At 31.7% G+C, this 20,075-nt stretch overlaps 3 protein-coding genes across 3 annotated transcripts; all 3 read right to left on the bottom strand.

Annotated features, from left to right (window-relative positions):
* Window positions 1-5,044: 5,044 nt before the first annotated feature.
* On the bottom strand, window positions 5,045-6,531 carry LOC107472968 (uncharacterized). Its single transcript, XM_021134754.2, has one exon. It carries the CDS (start codon window positions 5,948-5,950, stop codon window positions 5,045-5,047), a length of 906 nt encoding a protein of 301 aa, XP_020990413.1. The 5' UTR covers window positions 5,951-6,531.
* Window positions 6,532-7,769: 1,238 nt separating this feature from the next.
* On the bottom strand, window positions 7,770-10,632 carry LOC107472971 (protein CURVATURE THYLAKOID 1A, chloroplastic). The gene is made up of 5 exons (XM_016092493.3): window positions 10,354-10,632; window positions 9,253-9,347; window positions 8,991-9,098; window positions 8,806-8,877; window positions 7,770-8,203 (listed from the first exon to the last, which is right to left on the bottom strand). The coding sequence occupies exons 1-5, from the start codon at window positions 10,508-10,510 to the stop codon at window positions 8,138-8,140; spliced, it is 498 nt and encodes a 165-aa protein (XP_015947979.1). The 5' UTR covers window positions 10,511-10,632; the 3' UTR covers window positions 7,770-8,137.
* Window positions 10,633-10,981: 349 nt separating this feature from the next.
* Window positions 10,982-16,887, bottom strand: LOC107473037 (TMV resistance protein N-like). Its single transcript, XM_052257233.1, has 6 exons — window positions 16,208-16,887; window positions 14,218-14,224; window positions 13,216-13,815; window positions 12,818-13,090; window positions 11,789-12,733; window positions 10,982-11,709 (listed from the first exon to the last, which is right to left on the bottom strand). The coding sequence occupies exons 1-6, from the start codon at window positions 16,717-16,719 to the stop codon at window positions 11,167-11,169; spliced, it is 2,880 nt and encodes a 959-aa protein (XP_052113193.1). The 5' UTR covers window positions 16,720-16,887; the 3' UTR covers window positions 10,982-11,166.
* Between the last annotated feature and the right edge of the window lie 3,188 nt (window positions 16,888-20,075).

Raw genomic sequence — 20,075 nt, forward strand, 5'->3', positions numbered from 1 at the left:
GCACTTGGTGTTTAAGAAGGTTCGCCATCTTTAAATTATTAGGATTTAATAAGGAATTAGATCTCAAAATATGACGTGCCAGAAGCTTGTTTAAAATTAAAGTTCGTTTGAGAAATTTTAAATTTTTCTGAGTGTTTGACTTATAAAAATAGTAGTATTAAATTATTTATGTTTGGTGTAATTTTTAAAATAAAATTACAGTTTTTAAGAAATTATTTAAAAATTTATAGAAAAATTAAAAAAATAAATTTTTTATAATACTATTATTTTTTACATATTTTTATAAAATAAATATTTTTAAAATTAAAAATTTAAATACAAAATAACTTATTTATAAATTATTTTTAATATCACTATTTATTATTTAAGTTATTTTTTTAAAAAAAATTTAATTAAGCTGTTTACTCAAACTAGCGTAATTCAAGTTGGTTGACAAAATATAATATGAGTAATTTTGATATTCTGAAGCTAATAATTAAAGCTTATACTAAAATCTTATGTATAACACTAAACTTTAACCTAATTAACGAAATTTTTTTTGACGTAAAACTTCTAATATATATAGTTTAAGTTATGTTTCTCTATNAATTATATTCTTAAAAAAATAATATAAAAAAATTAATTATAAAATAAAAAATAATATAAAAATTCAATTAAAAAATTATATAAAAAGTTAATTACAAATTTAATAAAACTATGAAAACATCATAGTAATTAAACTGAAATAATATTGTGTACACAGAATTTAATTAGATCACAAATGCACTCTAGGAAAAAGAAATTGCAAATATAATTTGCCAGTTATTTATTAAATTTATTATGAAGGTGTAAGCATAAGTCATCTTTGACAGAATATTAAGAGATAATGTCACCTTTTAGGCTTTTAGCAAAAGGAAAGAAAGAGACAATGTCATTGAAAGTACACAAAAGTCCAAGGATTGATGAAGTAATCACAAAATATACAAAGCAAATTAAATAACTCTAAAATTTTACTTTGGTATGCAATAAACATAATTTGAAAAAAAAAAACTCTTGAGATTTACCATTGTCCAAACCATAATTTAGGATTTCCAAGAGCTTGTTTCCCAATTGGTTTTTTACTTAATTGGGTAAAATTGTTTTTAATAAAAAATACATAAATTTTAATTAAAATTATGGAAGTTTATTTATTTTGTTACTCTTTATAATTTTATCAAATTTGTATATATATATATTTAATTGAATCTTACACTAATTTTAATTTTATAATTAAATCATTTTTATGTTAAAACGTTAAAATTAATAAAATATTTTTTTCAAAATATATGTGGTCAAAGATCTACTTAAATTTTTAATTATAAACACATTTAATTTGTAAAGAATATTTAGTTAATTCTAATATTTTTTAAACTAGAAATGGCTTAATTATAAAATTAAAAGTAATGTAAGAATTCAATTAAAAAAATATATACAAACTTAATTGCAAATTTAGTAAAATTATAAGGACCAAATTTATTAATTTAAGATTTGAGAGAACTTGTTATTCAAATAATTATACTTAATTGAAAATTATTTTTAGTAAAAGAATACATGCAATTTGGAGTAAAATTATGAATATAATTCTATTGGTATTTAGTAATAATATCATTATCATACCTATTTTGTAAAGACATCTTTGCCTACTTATCTAATTATTTGGTCTATATTCCCATCATGCCATTCACTACTTAACCAAAAGGAAAGTAGGTTGATATGGTAAATGGAATTTGAATCTAAAGCATGGTAAGAAAGGGAAACATTATCAAGTTATCATAACATCATCATCAACATTTTGAGGTTATTAATAAGATCATATGGTAGACTTAGATCAAAGTAGTGGTAAATTTCTTCTTTTTTATTTTTATTTTTTTTTTCACATGTTAATACCACTTTGAATCTTGCTTTTAGGTTTTGCTTCACAAGTCATCCTACTAGCTAGAAAAAAAAAAAGGGTTAGATAATCACTTTTGTCTCTAATATGCAAATCTATTCGCATATGCACTTCAACTTTCAATTGTTGTTTCTTTTGTTTCAAAAGATAACCCTTTGAATAAATAAATAAATAAATGAAACTCTTTTACATTTTGTAAAGCCTAATTTAAAGTGCTTAGGATTTTTTTTGGGTTCAATTTAAATTCTATTATTATTAAGACTAACTAATTCATGTTGGAGTTCATGGCTAATAGTCTACTATGGTTTTTCAATTACTTTATCCTTATATTCAAACTCAAACTCAAGATTATGAAAAAGGAATCTAATAGAATCTTATACTATAAATCAACCTGAGTGATTAGTTTATTTGTTCGCTTAAATAAGTATCAGGATTCAAATTTTGCCTTGTATATGCAGCAATTTATTAACTATCAACAATATTTTAAATAAAACTCTGATCTACAATCGATTAATTCATGACTTATTGGATAAAAAGATACCTTGACAAATAAAAAATTATATGTCGGGAGTTCGAATCCCGTCTTGTGTATGCAACAACCCATTGGCCAGTGACAAACCCTTAAATGGAACTCAGTACCGCGATAGATTAGTCTTTGACCTGCCGGGTTAGGGAATACCGTGGAAAACTAAAAAATAAAAAAATTATATATTATTTTTATTAAAAAAAATCATATTATTTTGATTCAACTTAAATGAAGTCTCCTAAAAGAACAGAAATCTCTTCTAACGAAAACTTTTTTTCTCATTTTTAGACTCAAATTTGAAACTAAAAATTAATAAACCGAAACAATTATCATCTTGACTAATCTCACGTTTTTTAAACATATGATAGGTGATTATGACATTTCGGGTAGAAAAATGGTTCTCGGACATAACATTTTTATCCCCTCAACCCTCCGAAAAATATAATTTTTATTTTGAGCCCATATCTGCAATCAATTGGATCTATATGTACCGATTGATTTTTTTTTTAAATCTCTAACAAGACATGTGGGCTAAGCTAGCTCAAGGAGTGTTAGTGAGGCCTAGTTCAGGGGTTAAATTAACCATCTATCATTTTTAATTGACCTACTAGTTAATTTATTATTCTATTTAAATAAGTGGTGGAGAGTCTATTTTTTATTTTATATATACGATAACCGTTGATTAACAATAAATTTTTAAATAAAATTTTAATTTATAAGAAATTAATAACAAATTAACTCTTAACATATCGAATTAAAAATTTATCCTCACTTCAGACACAAAATGTTAGAACTGTGGATTGTCACACCTATCTAGGTGTTTACACGTCAATAAATGATAATTATTTGTTGGTAAAAATTCAAATGAAGTCGACTTTACCTGAAGTTAATACTTAAGAGTCATTGGATGAAAATTTAGTCAAATCAGTCAAATCATTTAACGACTCTTAAATATCAGCTTCACGTAAAGTCGACTTCACTTGAGTTTTCACCTTTATTTGTTCGACGATTTGGTTCATAGACAATTTATTTATTTATTTATTTATTATTATTTTTTTTAAAGAAGTACATACGTGATCACTGAAAATTGTGTACCTATAAACATTTGTATTACTATGAATATTGTTCCAATAAACTTTGATTTTGATATTCAAATGAAGAATCCCTTCATATCAAACGCTAACAGGAATAGACCATGATTAGGTTTCCTTTTATTTGAATTAGGACATGCTTCTAATTCTTTATACGTTCGTAGAATTATATATTCACATAAGCAAATCTCCTTAATTAATATTCATAATCAAGCCCACTTACTTTTACTTAAAATTAAAAACTAAACAAATAGCTTGTAATATATAATTTTGCCGTCCTAAAAGATTCAGCCATTTTTTTAATAAGTTATATACCATCCTTCATTATTGCTAGACAACACATAAATAGACAAGAGATAGGAATAAAATTAGGTACCGTGTGGAAATAATAACAAACATATTTTATTATCTCTTCATACATAATTTATTCCTACCAAAGAATTTAACAACGAAGACAAAACAAAAACATGACATCAATATTCCATTGAGACCCAAAGACTACGTTCGATTTTAAGATCAGAAAAAAGATAAGGTATTGAAAATAGAAAAAATAGAAATATAAAAATTAGTATTTTTATATTTTATTTAATAATAAATTGAATATAAAATAAAATAAATAATAAAAAATTTGATTTATTTTTATTTTTTTCTTCACACAAAATTTAGAATAAAAAATAGAATATTAAAAAATATAATTGTAAAAATTTGATACTAATAATAAAAAAAATAAAAAATAAATTGTGTTTTTGTAAGTGTCTCTATAATAGAAAGGAGACAAAATACTACGTTTGTCTCAGGACACAATATCTTACATGCTAAACATAATTTTATGTCTTTGTATTTATATCTTTTTGGTAGTGTTTGTTTTGAGATATTGAGATGGAGACTGGGAGACTCATTATCATGTTTGTTGGTGCAGAGATTGATATTAAAATTTCAGACTCTGTCACCAAAATTTCAGTATTTCAGTACCTCCAAAAAGTAGGGACATAGGGGCCTAAAATTTTTGGAAACGGAGACTACCTCTTTAATAATATTTTATACCTAAAATACCTATTTCAATTAATTAATTTTAACTTTATCATTTGTGTAAATTAAATTAGAGTTTCATTCTTATTTCAATTCTATCTCCCATTTACACCAAATCTTAATCTTTCGATCTCTGTCTCTCAGTCTTTTTTTTTTTGGTAACTCTGTCTTTCAGTCTTAATCTCTCAATTTCTGTCTCTATTCCAAACGCTACCTTCACGTTTTTTTATAAACAAAGCAGTCCAAAGTGTTGAAAAATATAAATTTATGTAACTTGTATTAAAAATATGCCAGATTTGTTTTCTTGCTGTCCATGCACAAATTTTCCAAAAGTTGAATTATTCCAAGAAACAAACATCATAAAAATATGCCCTAATAATATTCACTTGGATGAAATCAATTACAATAATACAACATACACAAGACAAATAGATAATACTAGAAATAATCAGAAAAATTGTAGCACCAATGAAACTAACTAATTAGTAATTAATTACCACCACGATAATGATACTCATTCTCAAGAGATGGTTGAGTTCTAATCATGCTAGCTGATGGCAATTTTGTGTCACCAATCCAGAATGTATCAAAAGCTTCTTCAACTTCTGAAACTTTCTCCATTTCCTTTATTTTTCTCCTCTTAATAATCTTTATAGCTACTAAGATCAAAGCCAATAAAATCAACACAACAACACCTATTACAAACCCTAACACCCACCACAATTTAGAAGATTCTTTTGCTGATGAAGATGGAATCACAAGCGTGTAATGTCCTTGGCTTTTTGCTTCACAAAAATATGGCTTGGTCATGTTGCTAAATTCAACCGTGCCATTGTCACCAATCTTGGCACAAAGTGGTGTAACGTTTTTCGGGTGTGACGAAACGTTTCGAAACCGGATAGTAATGTTGCCTCCTTGAGTGTCAATTTTGATCTTTTGACAATCTAACAATTCTTTTTCTGAAGAACTATAAGCAATGAAACCAAGAATTGGAGCAATCATTGTGTAATTTGATACATTGAAATAAAGATTTGACCATTTGCCTAAGTTTTCATATAGTATTGCAATTCTCTTCATACTAGGTTGTGCCACCACCTTAGGCGGAAGACTAAGGAAGCTATGATTCAATCCTCGATACCAGAACGAAACGGCACGCAATCTCACGGCTGAGATCTTCATTCCTGTCAAGTTGGAAGGGATCGAAATTTCGTAGACGATGGCTGTTTTTATAGACTTCCCTTTCGTATCGTTCACGGCTTGCTTGCAGAGCAAGTCATCTAACGATTCAAGCCTATCAGTAATATTTGAGCCTCTAACAAAAGATGATGATAAGAACAAGAAAGAAACATTGATAATCAACCATGTAACTTGCCACCATTTATGGAGGATCCCCATGAAAAAAGAACAAAAGAAAAAATGTTATCCTAGAAGAACTCTTGTTCTGCCTCTAACAATGTTGAGTCCTTGAACAATAGCTTCTTCTTTCATGGAAAATGAAAACCATGGATGAACACAACCCATTGAAGCTTCTTCTATGATGATGCACTATTTTCAATACTCATTAGTGTGATAGAAGGAAAATTTCACACCAAAAAACTCTAGGAAAAACTCCTTCACAAAAAAAAAAAGTCTACTTAAGAGAAGAAGGTAGAAGAAATCTCTTTGAAATACTTACCTTTATTTCTATTCTTCAATCTTCCTAATGAGTTTCTTCTTATAAGAGAAACCCACAATAAGATATTCCTAGTATATGATTGATACAATGAAAAAGTTACAAACTTTAATCATGGGTTTGGTTGGGAAGGTAAGCTTATACCACCTTATACCAAATGATTGATAAGGTTTTCCAAAAAAGCAAAAAGGAATGATGGTTGTGATGTTAAAACTAAAAAGCTTCTTCTTTCTGCTGAACTCTTCAAACTCTTTTGTTCCTATAAATCAGAGGCATATGTGGAAGAATGTAAGAAATGAGGAGATGAAAACATGAGCTTTAAGATTGTGATGTGGATAATTGGAACTTTTCAAATAAAGTGTTTGATCATGCTACATTAAAATTTGTCATTGACTTCTTGTCATTATTATCTGTTGGATTCTTAAACATATAAGGGTGTTAATTAGGATTAGGATACATAAAATATATTAATTAGTGTTTAAATTTTGTTTTTTTTTTTTCCTTTGATTTGATTCTATGTTACATGTTGGTCAAAGGAGAAAAAGGAGAGAGAATGAGTTGGAGATTGACCTATATATGCCAACTAAGAACTTAGTTTCTAGTTATTTGTCTAAGGTATGTGAGTTTGAAACATTAAGCAAATAGTACTAATTACTAAAGTAGAAAGTTCTCATACATTAACAAATATTAGAAGCCAAATTGTCCCATTTAGTTATTGGATGTTTATGGTGAATACTTTATTCTTGTCTTAAAAAATTTGCTTACACGGTTTTGGATAGGAGTGGTGGTTAAGTTAAGCCAATATTCCATTCCAAATGGTAAATACAAAATTCAGCTACTTTCATCATTGACCAATCTCACATAACACAAAATTGTACAAAGAAAAAGAAAAACTACTAATTATGTTTTATATTTTACAAAATTAAGTCCAAAGTATTGTACTTTGTTAATTAAATAAAATTAAGTCTAACTATTTTGTTTATTCTATAAATCTGTTTAAATATTTTTTATTTGATTTATAGAAAAGTGAGTGGAAAAACCTAATCCTTAAAAATTAGAATGATATATTGTATGATTCCTCTCCTTGAGAGCTTCTTGGGATTTTTTACAACTAGAGATATGGAGTGTGATGATATTATCATGATCATAAAATTAGGAGCAACTTTATCTTAAATTGTCAATTTATGGTGACTGGTGAAAAAATTAATTAAATTAAATACTTGTAAAAATTATTTGAGGCTTATGTTTGTAACCAACATTCAACTTATAACCATATCTTATATTATCATGAATGCCTGCTATATCATTCTCCACTTACCTAAGATAGTATCATAAAATTAGTCACATACATCATTGTTAACAGAAATGTTTGGGTTTCAAACTTGCAAGAACTACAAAGTATGTCCATTTTCAAATTAAGCTATCTAGAAAATACAAAAAAATCATGTGATCTATGTAGCCGATTCCATCTAAAAAGACAAAACTCGTATTGAGAGTGTGTTTGTAACTTGTAAGTTAAGGTTTTCGAGGGGAAGGGAATGGTTTGAAGTGTAATTATGAATTCATTTAACTACCCTTCTCTTCCTTCCGTCCCTTTTCTTCAAGAACCCAATCTTGCCAAAAATTCATAGGAAGAAGAAGTGAAGAGATCAAAGGTATTCAGAGTAATGAATACACATAAAATTTGCTACATGATTTAAAGAAGAAAATGGGGTTGATACAAGGATAGTAGACATTGATATGATGAATCTATTCTATACCAAAGGGATATTAAGGATACACATGCCTCTTTTTTCAGAGATTTTTTCAAACAAGGATACTTATGCCTCTTATACAGAAGATACAACTAAATGGAAACAAATGGTGTTCAGCAAGATCAACTTGACTTAATTTATATCTCCAATACCATTCTATTCAGTTCCAGTGATTTTCTTCTTGAGTCCATCAATATCCTCAGCTAGCTCCTTTCTGCTAGACTGTATCAAAGTAAAACACTTTGTTACTGAAATGTTCAATCTCAGAATGGTTTGACATGTGTGACCGATTAACCAAGGCTTATTTGCGCAGAACAAAATGCGTTAACGTTCTAAACTACCCTCTATTCCGTTTCAAAAATAGTATGAGCATACAAAAAGTCAATCACTCTGTATTTGTGTATAAATACGTATGCTGTGTAACTCATTTTCAGTGTGTATTTTGTATCTTAACATGTATTCTATACGGGTGACTAATATTTTGTGTACACATAGCATGGTTAATTCCATTTTACCTATCATTGCCACTTTTTAATATGATCCAAGGATGTACTAGAAAACGACAGTGATAGATTGTATCTGGCAAGTTTGTCGAGACAAATACAACGACACTAAGACTCGACAAAATTCTATGTTTCGATATTTTAGGTGGATAGAAATTGGCAAATTTTGTCCATCCTTATAGAGACATTTAGCATGTTACTAGATCTGTCTCTTTCTCCAGACACTGTTTGTATCTCCCAAAATCTTTGTATTTTTGTCTTGAGACAGTTATCTATCAGTGATGGAGGGAGTAGTAAAGTATCATGATGCATTTTACTTACCTTAAACAGAAGGTATCGGTAGACGAACCATCCAGTGTACCCTAGCCCTACCAACTCCATAATCTTTGGAAGCTGAAACAATGTAAAGATTACTTTAAGGTTGTTTCGCCGAGCCTTCTAGAGGATAAAGGGATTACAAAATATGAAAATAAGTGAATTAAATTCATGAAAGAGTTATGACTTACCAAGGGAACTGAGTTTATTGCACCAACAAGAATTGAAGATAGCCAAACAGCAACTATGGCGCCGCCACCATAAAGAAGTACTGTGGACTTGTTTTCAACAGCATCCCACTGATAATGAGTAATGTAGGGATATTATATCCTCTTGGTTAAAGAAATATTGGAAAATTCAAATATTGGAATTGCAAGGTTGTCAATTTGCCAAATGAAAGTTCTATAGATCAAATTAAATCGTTCAAAATTTTCAATCAGTAAGCTTGCTTGCCTTTTCCTTCAAATCTGTGAACAACTCGTTCGCGTCTACTGAACCGGATTCCTCCGACGAAGCTCTTGTTTGAAGCAGACAAGGTTTTTGGGACCCTAAAGAGGGAGGCAATAAGAAAATAATTTTAGCACTGTTAAAAGACAAACAAAAGGCACCGTGATTAAACTTAATAACTAGAATAACTAAAATGGAACAAATCGTAGCAATACTAGCACATTTGGTTTTCCACTCGGAATCACAAAACCATGGTTTGGAGTTTCAACATTCCCAAACTGGAAAATGAAAACACTATGAGACGCGTAAAGGTAGGAAGGAGGCACTTGTGGTAAACCTAAAACTACAATTATGAACTAAAAGTTAGGCAAAACAAGTGTATAAACCTCTAAGACAATTATGAACTAAAAGTTCATTGCCCAATTCACATAGCAAATTAGGCAACCACACCAGCTCCTAATCATGTTTACCAGCCTCAATTTCAAAATGCAAAATCCTTTCAATTTCAGTTACTTTGCATTAGCATCTCCTCTGAAATAGTCAGCAGAATCAATCATATTATGGAATAAGGGCACATCACTATCTGATCTGCCACTTAAAAATCTCTCATTCACAAGAATCTAGTACTAACCACTAAGAATTTACTCAGTAGTAAAGAAATATATACAAATATTAAAGGGTAAACTATACTAACCTCGTGTTATATTCACATGACACTCCTCCATTTATAAAAGTACATACTAATCTCCTTGAAATTTAAGTTATATGACACTCCTCACTCTTTCTTGCATTGTTATTTGAAATATGCAGCAACATCCTAATGCTAAGGGATTTGAGCTCAATAATACTGTTATATAAAAATCAACCATAAATCCATAATTCATGTGGTTTTGAAGTTAACAATTCTTAAAAAGGAAATAGCAACAATGATTATAAAGCCATGAAGGGCACTTCATAGGATTCAATTTCAAATTTTCAGCCCAAACCAAATCTAATTGAAAGCTCACACCCCAGTATCTTTGACTAACAAAGTTTGAAACTTTATTTGCAATATCTAAGAATTCAACCCAAAAGAAAAGAAAAACATAAACTTTAAGGAATGGGTACCTGAAAAGTGTTTGAGGGAAGTTGAGAAGAAAGGGGTGGTGGTGAAGGAGGTGGTGGAGAGGCGTGGAGGAAGATAAGGCAAAGCAGAGCAGCGTGCAACGTTGGTGGTGGTCGGAATCCTAGGATGGAGGAGCACGGTGGTGGCAGCCGCCGCCATTATTAAAAGTTATTGTTGTGTTGTAGCTTGAGAAATGAGAAGAGTTTGTGAGTGATGATCCTGTTCCTATCTATCCTCAAAACAATCAAAATTTAGAACTTTGGTTGGTGCGACTTTGTTTGTTTACTTGCCAAAGTGATTGAAGGTTATTGGATATCCAATCCAATATGAGTCAACAAGGTGACACGTGGATCACCCTTGCTTTCTCATTGGTTGCTTCCCTATCTTCAAAATCCACATCTCAAATAGTGGAGAGAGTACGTGACTGAATTTGACAAAATTTAGTAACCATTTTAATGACTTATACAGTTATATATTCATAAGAGTTTGATGAGTTTTAAGTTTTAACTAACTTGATTAAATTCATTTGTGTATCTAATTAAATGTGGAGAGTTTAAACTCAATTTATAAATATAACAATAGAAATTAATTTGTGTTAATAATAAATTCACTCATTTTCTTAAACAAGTGTATACATATAATAAATTCTTAAATAAAATTCAAATTTCTTGTCCACACAACAACCACAACAACAACATAGGCATTACATACTCGCCCACACGTGTGTATTGCTGCATTAAAGTTCTTTTTTTTTTAGTGTTTGTGTGTGCCGTTGGAGTAGAACAAAAAGAAAGAAAGGTTATGGGTTTGGCCCATCACGATTGTTTCTTTTTTGTTTGTTTTTTATTAGGCCCTACAGAGGAAGTATGGGAATGATTTCCATAAATATCTTGAACATCTTCCTTGCACACCAGACGACACCCAGCCTGCACTATTCTCAATGAACCGTCGTTCTCAGGCCAACACGTCAAACCAAACCCATAACCTGTATGCATTCTTTCAAGGTATTCTCCAACGGACAGAAAGAGAATGTAAAGGTGAGGTAGTTTTGGCTCCATAAGAGGAACAATCCTGGTGATCACGTGAGACTCAGCCCTCCAATCATCTTTATCCGGTACCATTATTTTGTTGGCTGATGTTTGTGTTGCCGTGTAACAAGTGATCCATGTATGGTAATACTTCAGAGGCCGATCCGCTACCAGCAAGAAACACAGAGCAAATCCCAGCCATTCAGTTGGAGGAGAAGGATGAGGAAATGGTATTTCTGCAAAGGAAGAGGACTTTTGAGGTGCAAACCATGATGGAATTTCATTGCCTGTGATAAGCATGTCGAATCGTGTTCTCGGAAAGCAAATCCCCTGAAATTGGCATAGAATTGCAATAATGAATAATTGACAGGAATGGATAATTATGTCAAGAAATAGTAGGGTTACAAACCTTCCGTTCTCTTGGTAAGTGCCATTGTACAGAAGCTACCAATGAGGAACAGTTGGTTGCATCTATTCTTTTTATGCTTAATGGAAGCTCAGGCAATGACTGAAGCTTCTTGCACGAGTTTAGACAGAGATATTCAAGCGTAGAGTGTTTGGAAATGTCGCTTGGTAGGTTAACAAAGTTGTTGCCAGAAAGATCCAAATCCCTCAGCGATATGCCACAAAAACCATCTGGTATTGATTCAGCAAGTAGATTGCAATAACTTAAATCTAACCTTATCAAAAGGGATGGACGGCAAACAGCAGATGGAACTCGAAAGCAATTTAACACGGATGTTGACTCTTTGCAACCAGCAAATGACACTACTTTGATGTTTTCTAGATAACATAAAAATAAAGGTAGTTCTTCAATGGCAGTATTGATTGCATAAAGTACTTCCAGATTATTCATTTCCTGTAGGCACTCTGGCAAGCTACGGAGTTTCGAGCAATAAGAAACATTAAGAACTTTGAGGGACTTCAACTTATGAATGGTATCCGGAAGGCAAACAAGATACCTGCAATTCTGTAAATGCAAAAGAACAAGTCCAACCAGACATCCTAATGATGAAGGTAGCTCTGTTACAGCAGTTCCATCCAAACGAAGCTCTTCTAGATGTCCCATGCAATTCCCAAAGTCTGGGATGGTGTTCATGTTTGAGCAACCAGAAAGATTTAAAACCTTTAATGAACTCATCTCCATTTTACCTGGAAGAGCTTTGAGCCTTTTGCAGCCTTCTAAGTTCAATTGAACAAGTTTCTTGAGGTGCATAACAGATGAATGGATTTTGGTTAACCTTTTACAGCCTCCAAGATCTAACGATTCGAGATTCGGAACCTCCACAAAGTCAGGGGTTTGGTTAAGGTTCTGGGAAAAACTCAAGTTGATGCACTTCAACTTATGTAAAATCTGATCAAAAGTATACATGTGAAAGCAAAATTTCAATGTTATTGTGACATAGTTTGAAAAAAGCACTTAACCAAGGGATTTTACCTTTTTTCCGTGCCAAAGTTGTTTAATTTTGCTCCAAGACAAATTGATGTCAACAACATCCAGCTGATCAGTAAGTGGCAGAGTTTTCAGAGGGCATCCTAGCCAGTCAAGAACTCTGAGTGCATAAGGAAGGCAATCAAGGCCATGGGAAAGACGACACGGATTACGTATCTTTAGCAACCTTATGTTGCTGGTCTTGGAGAAAGCTTCAGAGCTCCATCTTGCTTCATTTTCTCGAGTATAGTGTACTATTGCTTGAATTGCTTCAGTTCCCTAACATTCAGAATTGTAATTATTCAATAGTGCAATATTGTTGATTAAAAGATAAAACAAATGTATGCCATTTTTTGTTGATCTAAAACCAATCATCCAGTAGTGGCAGAAGAATTGGCACAAACCTTATTTTGTGTCAACACACGGCTGATGTCATCATGAGACCACAATCTACTACGTTTTCCTGGATCATTTGGAGATTCTTGAAACACTATATTCTTTCCCATTTCTTCAAGTAAATCATGCATTTCCAATTTATTACCCCAACCAAGAGTGACGAAAGATTTTTCAATCAAAATTTCAATTCCAATTTGTGGAAAATGACCACAATTTTCTAACACTTTTACTACTTCATCCTTGTTCATGCCTTTGAAGAAACAAGCAATATCCAAAAACATTTCTCTCTCTGTGCTAGCCAAACTTTCAAAACTTATTTTCAATGAATTTTGGATTTCAGGGTGTGGAGAACTTCTTAATTGCTTTAAAGCACTATCCCAAGCCTCAGGAGTTCTTCCACAAAGATGGGATCCCAATACTTCAAGTGCCAATGGAAGGCCTCTTGTGTATTGAACCACTTTGCTGCACAAATTCTGATATTGGCTTTTGGGTTGATCTTGTTTAAAAGCTTTCAGACACAATAAATGAAGGGCTTCTTCCTGAACTAAGCCTTCAAGCTCACAAGTCTGATGCACGTCATGTGTCATTAGCAGATGCTTATCGGTTTTCTTATTGAATGATATTTTATTTTTCCAAAAGAAATCATAGAAGATTAAGGTTGTGGGTTTTTTAATTGAGTGATGAGTGTAAAGCTGAAGATGATGATGACAAAAGTGATTGGAAACATATATTTTAAGAGTGTTTTAAAAAGATTTTTGAGTTTGTAAATTGATAAGATCATATAGTTTTAGTGTGCTTATTTATCTTTTATTTATTATTTTATTATAAATAGTTTTTTCGGTTCAACCACGGTCAAACTGGTTGAATCTATAAACCAATGAACCAGTAGCTAGAGTGGTTGAATGATCGGTTTGATTTTCAGAACCTTAAAAAACCAACACCTAAAGCAAGACACCAAACCTCCACATGGCATTCCTACGGCAGATGCATCAGTAAGCTAAGGTAGAAACTGAGCACCTGGACTCAACACTAAGAACACCATAATTTGAAGATTTTTGCATTTTCAAAATTTAATATAAGAGGTCTAATCTCATGCAACAAATTCAACATCAAATTCTTTTGCCTCCAATATGTGATCCCTTCACATCATTAATACATCGCATCACTTCCAAGAGGCTGATAGCCTCTTCAAAAATGAATTGGAAGACAATTTAATTGTAAACCAATTATTAAATAGTTAGAAAAAAATAGAGTAAACATCCAACCCGCTCCTTGTCCATTTCAAATTAGGACAAGACGATCCCTCACCAGAAAAGTAACCCACGCCGGTCCCTGTCTATGCATAAAATAACTCATCGCGCCCCCACCCATGTATTCCCGTCCATGGACAGGGACCGGCTTGGGTTACTTTTTTGGTGAAGGATCGCATTGTCCTAATTTAAAATGAACAGGGACCGAGTTGGGTGTTTACTAAAAAAAATATTAAAATTAGTAGTGTCAAAAAATATTACAAATTTTTTATTTTTTATTAAGATATAATAAGTTAAAAATATGACACTTCTATATGTTGAATATATTTTAACACTTCTCGATATTCATCCGATACAGTAAATCAGTAAAAGTGTTTGCACGTCAGAATTGATATAACATGGAAAAAATATGTATTAAAATATTGAATCATTTGTTATATTGACACATTGTGTAATAAATACAAATAATACAACATAAGTGTTAAAGATATAAAAGATAAAAGAAGATTGACGAAAAAGAATGACATAAAAATAAAAAAATTGATAATACACAATAAAATTAGTGAATATTACCTTGGTCATAAGATGTTTCACATTGGCTATGTGAAAAGATTTTAGTAAAAGGAATTGGTAAAATATCTATTATACCCTTAGTAATGAATTAGTTATATTCGAAATTTCCTATTAACTTCTTTATTTTTCCACTCAACGAAGCAAAGTTAGGTTTTATACTTTTCAAAGAAAACAAAATCTGATATAAGAGAATAATAAATTTGTCAATAATAAAAAAATTAATTTTTTCATAAAAAAAGTTTTTTTTATGAATATTAAACTTATTTTTATATGATGATTAATTTTTTGTGTTAAGGTAATATAATTATATAAAATAAGTTCTATATCTACCTTATTAAAATCTTTTAACTTTTTGAATTTATTGAAAAATTAATATATTTAGGTGAATTTTTTCTAATATATTAATTTTAATAAATTGAATAAGAATTAATTTAAAAATGAAAGAATATCATGGCTTAATTTTTTTTTATAAAAAAAAATTGGATATTTTTGTTAAAAATTGGCCTTTTATTGAAAAAATTTTGGATATTGCTGTAGGTGGAATAGGTCTAATATATAAGGTGGATCATAAGTCATAACTAAAACACAAAATACGTGTTGAACACTATATGTGCGCTATGCTTGGACGAATCTTTGACGACGCTGTAGTAACATCCCTTGCGTATTCAATTGTCAAATATCAATATTAGACAAAATACCACTTTTATTTCTATACTTGCTAAAAATAATTTCTAAAATATCAACTGTAGTCAAGTAGTTTTTATATAATTTTTTTATAATATTAAATTTGCAATTTGTTTAACACTACTAATTTTAATATTTTTTTTAGTAAACACTCAATCCGATCCCTGTCCATTTTAAATTAGGACAACGCGATCCCTTACAAAGAAAAGTAACTCAAGCCGGTCCCTGTCCATGGACGGAAATACATGGGAGGGGGCACGATGAGTTATTTTATGCATAGACAGGAACCGGCGTGGGTTACTTTTTTGGTGAAGGATCGTGTTGTCCTAATTTAATATGGACAGGGTCGGATTGGGTGTTTACTCTGTATAGAAGGGATTGGTCACTTTAACTATGTTTGGTGTCCAAATCTCTCGTTTTGGTACCAAAAATTTAAAAAAACTTCAGATCACTAGGGAAAAAAAAAATAAAAATGAATGACAAGAGAACTCACCTATCTTTGGAGTCCCAACCGGAATAACTTGCAACTTTTTGCAATGCATCTCTCCATCTTTCGACTTTCCCCTTCTCTTCCTTGAACCTCTCTTCATGTTTTCTGAAAGCTTCTTCAAAGGTTCCTCTCTGATACCTTACATCAGAGGATTCTACACCATAGAAGATAGGAAAAACCACTTGGTTAAACTTTTCCCTGCACTCAATGATGTTTTGCAGCTCATCCAAGCACCATCTTGAGGAAGCATAGTTTGGTGAGAGGACAACAAGCGCAAACATGGACTCTTGAATTCCCTTGATGAGCCCTTCAGATATGATTTCCCCACTCTCAAGGTCATGATCATCCTTGAAAGTTTTGATACAACCCCTTCTTTCCAGTGCAGCATAAAGGTGATCTGTGAAGCCTTTTCTGGTGTCTTCACCCCTGAAACTGATGAATACATGGTTGATCCATCTACGGGTCTTGACGGTGGGAGAGGGAGAGGAAGAAGAAGAAGGTACATCAGTGATCATTGCTGATTCAAGACTTGACTTTGATTTTGATGCTATTGTTAAGAGTATGAATATGGTCTTTTTAAGAGCCTTGGTAGGAATGTGTGTGGAAATTGGAATCACTGGATTGGGGAAACTTCAGATACAGTTGCAGAAATTCTAATTGGAAGAAGGCTGAAGAAAACTCCAATGGCAAGGGACAAGTTCTCAGAAAGTGTTTGTTGGTAGGCTCCATCTTCCATGAAACAGATTGTTTGAAATAACATTGTTCAAAGAAGTGATGTCAACTTTTCATTAAAGTAAACAAAGAAAATGTAATATTTGAAACGGTTCTGCTACGTTACCAACATCATATCTGCCAACTTCTGCCAACTCTTATATAATTGTGTTTTATGAAAGTGTGTTCATGGATGTGTCTAATAAAAATGTCTTTTTTATAACTGTGTTTAATAGAAGTGTCTTTATAGATATATTTTATGGATGTGTATCTTTATATATGTATTTAAAATATATTAATTATTAGACACATCTACGAACACACTTTCATGAAACACAAATATAAATAAGAGTTGGCAGAAGTTGGTAGATAATATATTGGTACCCTATACTTTTCCTATTTGAAAATGACAATTATTTCGATATTTTTTTGAAAATTGAAAGGTAAATAATCCCTTTTTATATATGTTATCACTTATCACATAATAAGTTTAATTACACACGTATTTAACATATAAAATATTTTTTTATGTTTTATTTGAATATAAAGCATCACCTTTGAATTAAATTCTAAATAATTAACTTATCGCATCATTTTCTTTCTCATAGAACTATAAAACTTGAGAAATACTTGTATATTACTAAAGTATATTTCTTATGTGTTCTAAAAGTTTATTTTTATGTGTTGGGATTGGTTAAATATGATTATTTCAAATGTTAAAATATATAAAGCATACCTATTGCATAATAAAAACATGAGAGAAGATAATTTATCTTCTAATTTCAAAAGAATATTAGAGGAATTCCTTTAAAAATACATTAATAAATATTCCTATTGGAGGTACTGACTTGATAAAAAAATCCCCCCTTAAGTAAATAATTACTAGTACCCCTTTGTTAGATTTCAATCTATTCTAATTCTAATTGAAATAATTAACTGAATTAGCAATATTTTTCATGAGATGAATCACTACAATCAATGAAATATTACTTCAGCTGTTTTCTTTGGTTACCAAAATATACTCAATATTCAATTCAACATCCAAACGAATGGAATTGTTATTATAATGTTGCATATAACGAGCTTTGTAGCTAAAAAAGCATACTGTTTAATAAATATCTCATTATAAATTATCTGCTAATTTCAAAGAGAAAAAGAAAATTTGGGTCTTCTCATCAGTTTGTTTTAAGCTTTGAAGTAAAGCACTCTCAAAATCTTGGAAGACACAACATTTCAGCAGAAAATGATACCTAGCCGGATGTCACGGCCTTGGACACACTCCAACGCTACCGTGCCGGCACTCGGACTTACTCAACCTCTTGAGCTAAGAAGGAAGTTTTGGTGGAAGAACACTTTATTGCTCAAGTGTGGTTACAAATGATTCACACACACCCACACTAACTCTTACCTCCTATTTATAGCCATCCACCTCCTCAATGGATGGTTAGGATTAAATCTAATCAATGGTCTGGATTAATCATCTAGAACCTTCTTTATAAATATCTATCCTACTACTACTTTTTAAATACTTCTAGATTGTTCCATACAACTCTTCATACTTTTATATCACTCCACACTCTTCTAGAATATTCCATGATCTTCTAAAGTCTTCTAGAACCTTCTAGGGTATTCCGGGACCTTCTAGAAACATTCTAGAATATTTCGGAACCATCTAGAGTGTTCTCAAATACTCCAGAAAACTATACAAACACTGTTAAATCTAACCTTCTAAAAATTTACCGTGACACGGAGCCTTCAATCTTCCATATAAAAAAAAGCAAATAAGAGTTTAATCAGTACACAGTACTTTCATGCAAACCCAAGCTATCACTTCCAACATACAGAGTTTTATTTCAACTGAATCTTTCGCAATCAAATCTGTCTCAACTTTTTGGCAGAATGTAAAATGCAGGAAATGTGTATGTTGAGATTGATTATCTTGTATATTTGTCTCCAATTCCAAACACATTTTGTGCCTCTATCTTTATAGTTTTGTTCATGTTCTTGCTACCAAACATAGCCGAGGGTAATTATTCTAGTTTCAACATGCTTATAGACTATAGTGTTTGCATAATTGATTTGAGATTTGCATAGCCTGAACTTCAAGAATTCTCTAGATTTGCATAGTTAAGAGAAAGTAGGATTTATAAGAACATAGTCAAAGCACAAGTGGGTAGGTTTGATACAGAATATGCTCGAGAAAAAATGATATAAATGTTTGTTCACGAGAAACTTCTTTTTTGATTTGTAGAAAGTCAAGGTTTTAAAGAATATTCGACGGCTTTGCTACCAGGATTCAACACTCTTTTATGTATTACATTGGCACGTGACATCTTGATGCTCAATGAAACAAACACGTCCAATGATCTCAAATGGCCCTTCGTATTTGCGGATTAAGCCCTTATGAACCTTGCGAAAGGCTTTGAATTGTTGTGGAAGAAGTTTGATCATTACCTTGTCTCCCACTTGATAGCTTGCATGCCTCCTCTTCTTTATCTGCCCATTTCTTCATCCTCTTGGCAGCTTTGTCGAGGTAAGAACGAGTGACATCTGCTTGTTCTTCCCATGACTTAACCATATGATAAGCTCCAGGGCTCTTCCCTGAGTAAGAGGAAGAAAGAGAGTGAGGTGTAAGCGGCTGTTGTCCAGTCACAATCTCGAATGGGCTCTTCTCTGTAGACTCACTCCTTTGCAGATTGTATGAGAATTGAGCAATGTCTAGGAGTTTTGTCCAGTCCTTCTGATTAGCGCTTACAAAATGCCTCAAGTAACACTCAAGTAAGGCATTCACTCTCTCAGTCTGCCCATCGGTTTGAGGATGGAAGCTTGCTGAGAAATGAAGCTCTGACCCAAGGAGTTTGAACAGCTCTGTCCATAGTCGTCCTGTGAAGCGTGGATCTCGATCACTAATGATGTTCTTAGGCAATCCCCAGTATTTCACCACATTCTTGAAGAATAGTCGTGCTGCTTCCTCTGCAGTGCAGTCAGTAGGGGCAGGTATAAAGGTAGCATACTTCGAAAATCGATCCACTACCACGAGAATAGATCCAAACCCCTCGGACTTCGGTAAGACAGAAATGAAATCTAGAGAGACACTTTCCCACGGTCGCTCTGATGGAGGTAGAGGTTCCAACAACCCACTTGGTGTCTTATTTTCAAT

The sequence above is a fragment of the Arachis duranensis genome, chromosome 2, assembly GCF_000817695.3.
Source record: "Arachis duranensis cultivar V14167 chromosome 2, aradu.V14167.gnm2.J7QH, whole genome shotgun sequence".
Classification (NCBI taxonomy): domain Eukaryota; kingdom Viridiplantae; phylum Streptophyta; class Magnoliopsida; order Fabales; family Fabaceae; genus Arachis; species Arachis duranensis.

What these genes read in the sequence shown, in the direction of transcription:
- LOC107472968 (XM_021134754.2), bottom strand. Translation starts at nt 5,950, where the DNA reads ATGGGGATCCTCCATAAATGGTGGCAAGTTACATGGTTGATTATCAAT.
- LOC107472971 (XM_016092493.3), bottom strand. Translation starts at nt 10,510, where the DNA reads ATGGCGGCGGCTGCCACCACCGTGCTCCTCCATCCTAGGATTCCGACC. An exon ending in TTCCCTCAAACACTTTTCAG is followed by an intron (nt 9,348 to 10,353) that starts GTACCCATTCCT and finishes CTCCCTCTTTAG; the next exon opens with GGTCCCAAAAACCTTGTCTG. An exon ending in TCACAGATTTGAAGGAAAAG is followed by an intron (nt 9,099 to 9,252) that starts GCAAGCAAGCTT and finishes ACTCATTATCAG; the next exon opens with TGGGATGCTGTTGAAAACAA.
- LOC107473037 (XM_052257233.1), bottom strand. Translation starts at nt 16,719, where the DNA reads ATGATCACTGATGTACCTTCTTCTTCTTCCTCTCCCTCTCCCACCGTC. An exon ending in GTGTGTTGACACAAAATAAG is followed by an intron (nt 13,091 to 13,215) that starts GTTTGTGCCAAT and finishes TCTGAATGTTAG; the next exon opens with GGAACTGAAGCAATTCAAGC. An exon ending in AACTTTGGCACGGAAAAAAG is followed by an intron (nt 12,734 to 12,817) that starts GTAAAATCCCTT and finishes ACTTTTGATCAG; the next exon opens with ATTTTACATAAGTTGAAGTG.